The 11,009-nt window shown below is 62.9% G+C and overlaps 1 protein-coding gene across 1 annotated transcript in view; it reads right to left on the reverse strand.

Moving 5' to 3' along the window:
* ITGA5 (integrin subunit alpha 5) overlaps positions 1–10,665 on the reverse strand; it is a 30,004-nt gene extending 19,339 nt beyond the window's left edge. The window contains 5 exon segments of the mRNA XM_056120002.1: positions 14–126; positions 1,993–2,126; positions 9,535–9,712; positions 9,715–9,825; positions 10,641–10,665. Coding sequence (XP_055975977.1) covers positions 14–126; positions 1,993–2,126; positions 9,535–9,712; positions 9,715–9,825; positions 10,641–10,665 — 561 coding nt within the window.
* Between the last annotated feature and the right edge of the window lie 344 nt (positions 10,666–11,009).

Consider the following 11,009-nt stretch of genomic DNA (forward strand, 5'->3'; position numbering starts at 1 on the left):
CCCTGCCCCTCACCAAGATGGACGAGCCGTGGGCCCGCACGGTGGCCCCGAACCACTGCAAGGACTTGTACTCCACGGGCTCCGCCCCCTCCGGGCTGGTCAGCGAGGACTCCAGGACCCGGGAGCCTGGGGGAAGAGCAAAAGGAGAGGTTGGAGGTGGGTTGGGGGGGGGTCACCACAGTCCCGGGGGAGGGGCCGTCTCAGCACTCGCAGGTTCGAGACCCCAAGACTCCCCGGGAAGGGGAGATGGGGATTTTAGAGTTTGCTTTGCAGCAATATCTTCCAAACACATGCACACACAGACACACACACACACACAGACACACACACAGACACACACATATAGACACACACACATATAGACACACACACACATATAGACACACACACACAGACACACACACAGACACACACACAGACACACACATATAGACACACACACACATAGACACACACAGACACACACACATATAGACACACACAGACACACACACACATAGACACAGACACAGACACACACACACACACACACACACACACACACACACCCCTCCCAGGGTATACGGGCACAGTCTGGGCGTCACAGTCTTGCATTTGGCCTCCTCCTGGCCCCTTCTCCATCAGCTGGGACAAAGAGGCCTGGGGGGGGGGAGGGGTGGGTGTCGGGGAGAAGGGTCGGTTCTGGCCGTGGCCTCGCGCTGTCCTTTGTCCTCAGCTGGGCCTATTCCCTAAGGGCACGGCCCGAACCCTTGACCCTTCTCACCCCCTCGAGTCTCTGTCCTTTGCTGTCCGTCTGTCTGCGTCTGTCAGCCACTCCCCGAGCCCAAGACAGGCGTGCGGAGTCTCCTCTTGCTCGAGCTGGATTGCCTCTCTTTTTGCACCGTAAGCCACGGCACTCAGGGCTCCCTCCTGGGGGTGCTCTGGGGACTGTGTGTGGCCCAGGGCATCCAACTCGCGTCGCCCGTGAGCAAGGCAAGTTCCCAACCTGCTGTACTTTCTCTCCAGTCCGTTTCTTTCGGTCTTTCTCTCTTTCTTTTTTTTTTTTTGGTGGGGGGGTGTAGGGGGAGCATATGATGTGATGTTCCAGGGCTTGGAGGACTCCCATCTCAGTGCTCATCATGGTGATGCACAGGGGACCATGGGGGTCTGGGATGGAATCCTGGGACTCTGGCATGCAAAACAGGCGGATCAGCCCTTTGAGCGAAGAGCTTTGAACTCCCGGTCCCAGGCCTTTCAAGTCAAAAAACACCCAGCCCGTTCCGTGATTTTATCTCCGCCACCCGCCCCGCTGCCTGGTCCATCTCTTTAAACTCCTCCCTCCGCCTCCGAGCCCGTCTTTATCTCTCCAGTCACAAGGCTCAAGCTGGCTGCCTTTGCGCCATCCACCAGTGGTCAGCGCTGCACCACGGGGCCAACTTTCCTCCCGTCTCCCTGCCTAGGAAAGGGGGAGGATGGCCCACGCGGGAGGATTAGCAAGTTCGCGTCCGCAGAGCGCTTTCTGAAACCGTGTATGACAGGAGCAAGTGCGCTTGAAGCTGAGCTGTGACCGTGGCCTCTCGGCGGCCTGCCGTCATCTGGCCGGCTGCCACCTGGGCCTCGGCGAGGTCCCAGCGCGCAGCGAGGGGCAGTGGCCTCGCGCGTCTCAACCCCCCCCACCCCGCCGCCCCTGCAAGGAGCCAGCGCCAGGCACTGTCACTGGGTCCGGCGCTGAATGAACCGCCTGGTTCGCCTGCGGTGCCTGGGCCGGTCTTTGTGTGCCTGCTCTGGCCTCCCCGAGTGGTGGGTGATTCAGGGGAAATGAGAGCCACATGTCTGTGAATCATGCCCGCCCTCTCGGGCTGGGCCGGCCGCGGAGGCAGAGCGAGTGCCACGACGGGGAGCCACCGCGCGGGGCGGGGCGGGGTGCGCGTGGCCGGCCGGGCTGTCCCCATCCCGTCCCCCCCAGCCCCATCCTGCCCGTGGCTCCACCCGGGCCACCCCGGGACGCGTTACCTTTGCTGTCAAATTCGATCGGGGAGCACGGCGGCACCTGGCTGGCGCTCCAGGGACAGAGGTAGACAGCACCGCCCTGCAGCACGCCCGGCTGGCTGGTGTTCGCCTTGGGCGCCCCCACCAGCACGCTGACCCTGTGGGGCGGGGAAACAGAGGCAGGTCAAGACTCAGTCTCCGGGACGTCGTGGGCCTCGGGGCCAGGGGCTGGCGGGGGTGGGGTGGGGTAGACACCCCTCGGGTGGTATTTATATCTCGGAAGATGCCACAGATGCCAGACGCGCAGGCAGGAGTCAGGCGGTCCCCATGTGCCGCTGTCACTAACACCGCCCTCCCCTCCCCCCCACCCCTTCCGCTCCCCCCTTCTCCCGAAGTTAGAGTCCGCTGGGAAGGGGAAACGGGGCGGGACCCCCGCCTCTCTCCCCTGTGTTTTTGCTTGGTTTGGGTGCTCCACGGCTCTGGGCTCTGGGCTCAGGTCGCTCCTGGCAGAGCTCACTCAGGGGGCCCTGCAGCAGGGGGTGGAAAGGACCTGGGGTCTCAGGCTCTCAGCCCCTTGGGCCACCTCAGCGGCCTCGCCTCTGGCCCAGCGCGGGTCGGCTTTGTGGTCCCTGGCGCCCAGGGACCCTCACCTGGCCCGGTCTGTCTGCTCGGCCCAAGTCAAAGTCCTTCTCGGGGCCACGCAGCCCAGCCCTGAGGCGTGCGGGAGGAAAGTGTGAGTCTTGGAAATGGGTGGAAGCGGAGAGAGGAGCTCAAGGATGCTAACAACAGAGCGTTCCCCAGGGCGTGGGCTGGACCCAGGGCTCTGCCTGGTGGGTCTCTCCAGGCCTTTCCCTCCACCCCGGCCCTCGGGTCTGCTTCAGACGCTTTTCTCCCGGGGTCCGAGCGCCTGGAGACGAGAAGGCACCTCTGATGGGTGCGATGCCAAAGGAGGGGTGAGGTCCGGGCCGATCATCCTGCTTCTGCCCTTCCAGGGTCCCTCGGGCCTCCGAGCAGGGCTCGGCCCTCCGGCTTTTTCTTCCAGAGTGCCATGAGGCCTGCAGTTGGCAGTCAGGGCGAGCAGACCGGCCCTGGGCCAACGTCCCTGCCAGCCTTGGCCTCCGGGCTCCACCCAGCTTCGCCTCTGGCACTGCATCTCAGTCTCTGTCCCTCTGCCCTGGGGACTGCCTGCCCTCCTCTCTCTCTCTCTCTCTCTCTCTCTCTCTCTCTCTCTCTCCCCCCTCGTCTTCCACAACTTGGGCTTCTCTCTTCTCAATCTGCTTTAGTCCCGTTTCAGTTTTCAGCAATTCCCTTCCCCGATGTTGGAATGCTTTCCTAACCTTTTCTTTGTTATTGCTCTGACCCCTTTAAAATCTCTTTTTGGGGGGAGGAGGGGGGTTTGGGTCACAACTGGTGGTGCTGGGGGGGTAGGGGTACTCCTGGCTCTGTGCTCGGGGGGGTTGCTCCCATCAGTGCTCAAGGGACCATACAATACCAGGGACGGAACTGGGGCCTCCTATGTGTACTTAGCCCCTTGAATTCTATGTCCAACACCCTGCAACCCCCCCACCCCCCAACAAAGCATTGTTATCTGCTCAAATGAATTAGGGCAGAGGTCATCCAGGAATGAGTCAGATGGTACTGGGGTCCTGGGGGGGCGTCGTTCGAAAAGACCAGGAACATTTGGGGCAGGGGGCAGAGGCGGGGTCCTACAGCATCAGTGGGTGCGAACAGAAGGTGTTAGGGGGCCAGGGGCTGTGGTGTGGAGTGAGTGAGGGGCGGTCTGGAGGGCTGGAGGAGCAGCAGGGTCTGGCGGAACTGGAAGGGGGCAGGGTGAGAGTTCCTGGAGTGCTGGGGGTGGGGTGCCAGCCCGGTTACCCAGGGGACAGGAAATGTTTACTGCCTGTGGCTTCCTGTCTGTTTCCAACCTCTCACTTCTGTGTCTCCCCCCGCCCCACCCCTCTCCCTTAGACAATACATCCAGCTTGGGGGGTGGGGTGGGGTGGGGTGGGGGGCTGGGGAGGCACTCTAGAGGCAGAGACCTGCTGTCTCTGGGGCCCAGAGGTGAGGCCGGGGGTTGGGCAGCCCCCAGAGAGAGCCTGGCTGATGCCAACTTGGCTGCAGGGGTGCAGGAGTCGGCGAAAAGAGCACTAGGCCAGGAGTCAGGGTTCTGCTCAGGCAGGGCTCCGTGTGACCTTGGGCAATCCTCCACTGCTCTCTCAGGTGAAGAGGGTGGAACAGCTGATCTCCAAGCTGCTGGCTCTCCACTGTTCTCCTTCCAGGAGCGCACAGGGCTGGGGCCCTGCTCCCGGGGCGCTGAGCCCTTCAGGCTCTGGGGCCGGCCTGGGGAAGAATCAGGGAGTCGGGCAGGGGTAGAAGGGTCAGAGGCTTTCCGGAGACCTTGTGGGGCATGAGCAGCGTGGCCTTGTCAGGGCTGAGGTGATCGGGCACGTGAGCAAGGGAGAGGGGACACAGGATCGGCGCCTCCTCCCCTGCTTCTACCCGAGGGGTCGGTGGTCCATCTCTTCTGTCTTTCTTTTTTGGGTCACACCTGGCGGTGCACAGGGGTTCCTCCTGGCTCTGCACTCAGGAATTACCCCTGGCGGGGTCGGGAGACCCTACGGGCTGCTGGGAACCGAACCTAGGTCAGCCGCGGGCAAGGCAAACGCTATGCTACCGCTCCAGCCCCTCTTCTTTCTTTTTTGTGTTTTTGTTTCACATCGGTGGTGCTCAGAGCTTACTTCTGGTTCTGAGCTCGGAGGTCACTTACGGCAGGGCTGGGGAAACCGTACGGGATGCTGGGAATCGAACCCGGGTCAGCTGCGTGCAAGGCAAGTGTGCTCCTCACTGTCCTATGGCTCCAATCCTGTGACCATCCTTTGATCCCAGCTCCCCTCACACAGTGCTCTCAGCAGTGTCCTGCCCAGGACCACGCAGGGGCACATGGTGCCCTTCAGGTCTGCACTCCCCCACTCCCGGGTTCTGCTTCCTGAACTCTGCAGCAGTTGGGCCCTCTTCGGGGTCCGAGAAGGTAACAATGGAGGGTCCTTGGGCTATTTTCAATACTTCAGAAGGCCTACCGGAAATCATGCATTTACCTGATAAGGCAGCCCAGGCTAATTAAAACCTCAAGTGTACTTGCTTTGGGCTGGAATTGTATTAACTCATGTGGAGAACCTGGTTAGCCCATGTTGGTCAGAAGCGCTGATTAGCTGCCACAAATGTCTTCCTGTTTTAACTTCTAAGTTGATAAAACATGGGGAGAGAGCTTTCGTCCTTACTAGATGCCGTTTGGCAGGTAACGTTCTTCAAAAACATAGAATCTAGGGGCTGGAGCGATAGCACAGCGGGGAGGGCGTTTGCCTTGCACGCGGCCAACCCGGGTTCGATTCCCAGCATCCCATAGGGTCCCCTGAGCACCTCCAGAGGTAACTATTTCTGAGTGCAGAGCGAGGAGGAACCCCTGTGCATCGCCAGATGTGACCCAAAAAAGCAACAACAACAACAAAACCCAATAGAATCCAAGGGAAGAAGAAACTGCCATCACTTTTGGGGAAGCCTCCGAAGCCTGAAAGATAGTTGGTTCTTAGAGATACAGGCTGGGGGTGGGGGTGGGGGAGGGCCTTGGGAGAGTGGACGCAGCTTGAAGACTTTTTGTGGCTGCTGCATCCGGGCTGCCCCGTGGAGTAAGTGGGGGCTGGCGGCTTCTCACACACCTCCCATTCGCCTCCCGTTTCTTTGTTTCAATAGGAGTCAGTGCTCCTGGTTCCAGACTGGGGGTTCACTCGTGGGGATTAGCTTAGGAGGGGCACCCTACTGAACTGGGGTAACCGTCATGCGAGGTCTCACCCTCTGTGGTATCTCTCACAGTAACAAGTCTCATGATGGAGACGTTACTGGGCCCGCTGGAGCAAATCGATGAACAACGGGAGGACCGTGACCCGTGACCCGTGACCCCTATCCTCACCCCCTCCCATTTCCTTCAGAGAGACCTCTTCCTTCCTTGCCGCCCCCCTCCTTTGGGTGACTTGTTGGGGGGTAATACCCTGCAGTACTCACTCAGGGTATATTTTTAGCTCTGAGCTCAGGGATCATTCCTGGCGGGGCTCAAGGGGCGACAGACAAGGTCAGGGATCAAGCCTGGGCCGGCCTTGCTCAAGGCAAGCGCCTAACGCCTTGCACTCTCTCACACTCCCCTTTTTACATCGGATGCCCTCATAAGATAGCGTCCGAACTTTTCAAAACATACAAATATTTTCTTGCAGAAACTGCTGACCCAGTGGCCCGTGCTCATTTTACTGATGAGAAACCCAAGTCCCAGAGAAGGGAAGCAACCTGCCCAGGGTCACGCAAATCCTTAACACGAGAGCTAGGAGCCAGGAATCAGGAGCCAGGCCAGAGTTCTGATCTCCTCTGTGGCCAATTTACCAATGCCCCCACCCCCCCTCACTATCTCTCCAGCCAGGCTTCTGATTAACCAAGTTCCTGTTCAATACCTGGTTATTGTTTGACTCTTGGTCGGGGGTGGGGGGGTGGGCCAGGGTCCAGCTCCTGCGGGCCCTGGCCAGGACACCTCATTCTGGGTCCCCCCATGTGTTCTCAAGGGACGTGCCTGGCTGGCTGGAGGGAGCTGTCGTGTCCACTCCTGTCAGTTCCCAAAGTAATAAGGCGCTGGGCTGAGGCGGGTCCACCTTTCAAGCTAATGCCCTGGGTCACATCATTTCTTTTCCCCAAGCTTTGGATCCTCTGTCCATCATTGGATTCTCTGGTCCAAACGCTGGGCGGGACCAGAGAGACAGCTCCGTGGATTGCACGCAGGCTTGTCCTGCCGGAAAGACCTGGTTTAATCCCTGGCACCACGTTTGGTCCCCCACTACCTGCAGGAGCCACGATGAACAGTGCTTGGCTTAGCCTCGGGACACTGAAACAAAAGCAAAACCATGATGTGGGCTGCCTTTGGGTGATTCCCCCCCAAAAAATAACTTCTTGTCATAAACTTTTATGGCTTTGGCCTACATATCAGAACGCTCCAAGATGTAGCTTGTGAACCCTACTTAAAAAAATGATGTGAAATACCAAGGGATGTGAGTGATTTTAATGACTATCACTGCACAGTCACAAGTGGCAGAAGCTTCGACAAAGAACTGGGTGGTCATCAGGGAGGAGAGACACAGACCCAGGCAACAGACACTCTGTGGGTTTTCGTTTGTTGTTTGGGGGCCACACTCTCTGGGTGCTCAAGACTTCCTCCTGGCTCAGTGCTCAGGTACTACTGGGATGGGATGCTGGGAATCGAACCTGGGTCAGCCACAAGCCAGGCAAGCGCCCGACCAGCTGTAACATCTCCCCAGCCCCTGGACCAGGTGCCTTTGGGGAGTGCAGCTTGAACTGCTTCCTAAGGAAAGGGTCCTCTATTTTCCGAGACCAAGTTCTTTTTTTTTTTTTGGCCTTTTGGGTTACGCCCGGTGATGCACAGGGGTTACTCCTGGTTACACCTGGCGATGCACAGGGGTTACTCCTGGTTCATGCACTCAGGAATTACTCCTGGCCGTGCTCGGGGGACTATATGGGATGCTGGGAATCGAACCTGGGTCAGCCGCAAGCCAGGCAAGCGCCCTACCAGCTGAATCGAACCCGGGTCGGGCTGCATGCAAGGCAAACACCCTACCTGCTGTGCTATCACTCCAGCCCTGAGACCAGGCTCTTTTTTTTTTTTTTTTTTTTTTGCTTTTTGGGTCACACCCGGCTATGTTCAGGGGTTACTCCTAGCTCTGCACTCAGGAATCATTCCTGGCCGTGCTCGGGGGACCATATGGGATGCTGGGAATCGAACCCGGGTCAGCTGCGTGCAAGGCAAACACCCTCCCCGCTGTGCTATCGCTCCAGCCCCTGAGACCAGGTTCTTAAGAGTAGGAACTTGTCACATTCAAAAATGAGTACGTGGTGCAGCCAGGTTGGTCGACTTCAAGTTTTGTCCTTTCCTCCCATGTCCCTAACCCTCTCACTCACCCCTCATGCAGCATCCTGTGATGCTAAGAACCCCCAGGCCTACTTGGGGTGGGGGAAGGAGGGGTTGAAGGCCCACCTGTCGGGGAGGGAGGTCACTGGGGAGGGCCAATGTCCGGAGTCTTGCTCTAAAGAGCGTATTGTGAGAAGAAAACGGGAAGGGGTGGAGAGCAAGCCGGACACCTGGGTTCTCCTGGGAGGAGAGAGGAGCGAGGGGCGGAAGGGACGGGGACGCTAAGACTCTCCCCTCTTAGCAGCGGGCTTTGGGGACTGGGCAGAATTGGGCCGAGGGCCAGACAGACACCGGGAAGTGTCTGAAAGTCCAGATGTTTCACAGGAGTGTTTCAAAAGGGAGATGATGGTCTTGGTAGGGGGCGGGGAACGGGGAGGAGGAAGGTCAGTACCCTGACCTGGGGGAGGGCCCATCCCTGTGCTCACCCCCTCTTCTCTGCTCTGTTGGGGTGGCGGTAAGAGTTTCAGGGGACCGGGGTAGGCCTGGCCGGGCAGAGGCTCTGGGCAGGGTGATGCAATGGGGTTTGGGCAAAAGGCCAGGGGGTGGGTGGGGGTTGGGTGGGGACCTTGAATAGACCAGAACCAACAGCTGGGGCCTAACCCTCTTTCTTTTAATCTATCCCCAAGAGATCCGGACAAAGGGGCGAGAGGGCTGCCTGGGCTCTGCCCAACTGACTTATTTGGGTTAACACCTTTTCTCCAAGCAGGAGGGGACCGCGAGTGAAGATCGAGTGAAGATCCGTTAAGGGTGCTACGTGTGGAAACTGCTCTCGGCTGGGCGGCCCCACCGGACCCCCGGGTCCATCCGTGCGGTTGGGGTGATGGGGGTGGGGAGCCCAGGGCGGGAGCCGGGGGAGAGAGAGGATTCACAGGAGTCCCGATGGGCCGCCTCCAACTTCCCTCGCCCCCAGCCAGGGGACTCCCCACTTCCGAAGAGCCCGGGGCTCCCTGTCACCCTGCCGGGCGGGGAGCGAGGGTCGCCCGGGGCCCGGGGCTGGGGCGCTGGGGGTGGGGCCCGGGGGGCCAGACCCCGCCGCTTCCCAGCCCAGCCCGAGAAGTCCCGGTCTCGGTCCAGCTGCAGCCGACCGACCACGTACAGGAAACCAGCTTCCCTCTTCCTCCCGAGAGCCGGAGGAAGAGGGGAACCTCCCACCCCTGCCAGCGCGCGCCCCTCCCGAGACGGCCGGCCCGGCCCGCCCGGCCCCGGCCCCGGCCCCGGCCCCGCGCGCTCCCCGAGCCCCCGGGGCCCCCGTCGGGGCAGAGCTGGGGAGGGGGCCCGGGCGGGCGCCGCCGGCCGCCGCTCGGGCCCCTGCCCAGTCCGAGCGGCGGGGGAGGGGAGCGGCCGCCCCCCGCCCGCGCAACCCCGACCCTCCTCTCGGCGGGCACGGAGAGCGGGTCCCGCGCGCACCAAGGCGTCGGGCGCCCGGGCCCCAGCCGCGCGCCCCCGCGGGACCCCCGCCTTCCCGCGCCTTCCCGCGCCGGCCCCCGCCACGCGCCCCGACCCCCGCGCCGCCCCCTCCCCGGCCCGCCCCGCTCCGCCCCGCGGCTCACCCGTCGGCGCCCGGCCGGTAGAACTCCACCGAGAAGCCGAAGTGGGAGCCGGGGGGCCCGGGCAGCACGGCCGGGGCCTCCGCGTCCAGGTTGAAGCCCCCGGCCCGGGGCGGCGGCGGCAGCAGCAGCAGCAGCAGCGGCAGCAGCGGCGGCGGCGGGCGCCGGGGCCCGGGGCGCGGCGGGGACCCTGCGGCCCGGCTCGGCCCCATCGCCCGCTCCTGCGTCCTGGGGCCACCGACCCGGAGCCGCTGCCTAAGCCTCCCCGGGCCGATGACTCACGCGGGGAGGAGTCTGCCCGAGCCGCGGCGGGCCCTCCCCCAGCCCGCGGGGGGCGGGGGGCATTCCTGGGTCCCGGGGACGCCGGGCGCGCGCCCCCGCCCCGCCCCGCGCCCCCCGACGCCCCCGGCCCGCCCGGCCCGGTCGGCGCCCCCGCCCGCGCCCCGCGCCCCGCGCCCCGCGCCCGCTCTCGGGGCAGGAGTCGCCGGAGGGTCGGTTTCCTAAGGAGGAGAGGGGTCGGGGTCTCCCCCTGGCCTTCGGGGGCCACGGCGGCGGCGGCGGGCGGCCCTGGCGTCCGGCCAGCTGGGATTCCCCTCGCCTTCCGGGGCGCCGGGGGACGGACGCGGGACCCCGACGCGGGTCCGCGGCGCCCGCCCGCGCCCAGCCGGACCCGGACCTGCCCACGCGGGCTCCCCGCGTCCCGTCCTCCTTGCCCACGCGAACGAAACGAAACGGAACCCCCACGGGAAGCACTGCGCACCCAGAATTGGGGGCCGGGGGCGGGGGCGAGCGAGTGTCACTCACAGGAGGGTCCTGCCCCAGGGCGCCCGGTCCTGGGCGCTGGGCACCTCCTCCAGCTCTTAGACCCTAGAATCGGGCTGGCCGTGGGGGTCCGGCGGGGTGCCCCCCCCCCCCAGGTCCTCTGGCTCGAGCCGGCCTGCGTCCCGCAAACCTGGAGGACTGGGCAGCGCAGCGGTGGCCCGTGTGCCACAAAGGGGACCGGCTTTAGGGCTATTGTTTGAGGCCCTGCGAGCGGGCACCCGGCTCCTCGGTGGCAGCGGGACCCCCGCCCGCGCCTGCCCTCGGCCCTGGCTCTGGGATGAGATCACCTTTCAGGATTCTAGGCTTTATCATGGGGGAGGGGGACCCGGGGGCCGAGAGCTTCTCCAAGCCCCTGCTCCTGCCCCGCGCGCTTCCTGCCGTTCCCTTCAGGCTCCCTCTCTTGCAGAAGAGTCGTCGACCAAGCCCGGCCCTGCCGCCTCTCTTTCCCAGTCCCCTGCCCCACTTGGGTCTGGGGGGGACAGGCTAGGGTGGGAGTGGGGGGATCCCAGAATCAACGTGCCCAGAATCAGTGCTTCCCCGCGCCACAGTCTCCTCCTCCTCCTGCCCCTCTGCTTCCTGTCCCAAATCTTCCAGCTGTTTTTTCTTTTTTTTTCCCAAAGCCCCTCTCCAGCGCCAGCGGCAGCCCCAGGGAGAGG

This window comes from Sorex fumeus, unplaced genomic scaffold (genome assembly GCF_029834395.1).
Source record: "Sorex fumeus unplaced genomic scaffold, SorFum_2.1 ptg000042l, whole genome shotgun sequence".
NCBI lineage: Eukaryota > Metazoa > Chordata > Mammalia > Eulipotyphla > Soricidae > Sorex > Sorex fumeus.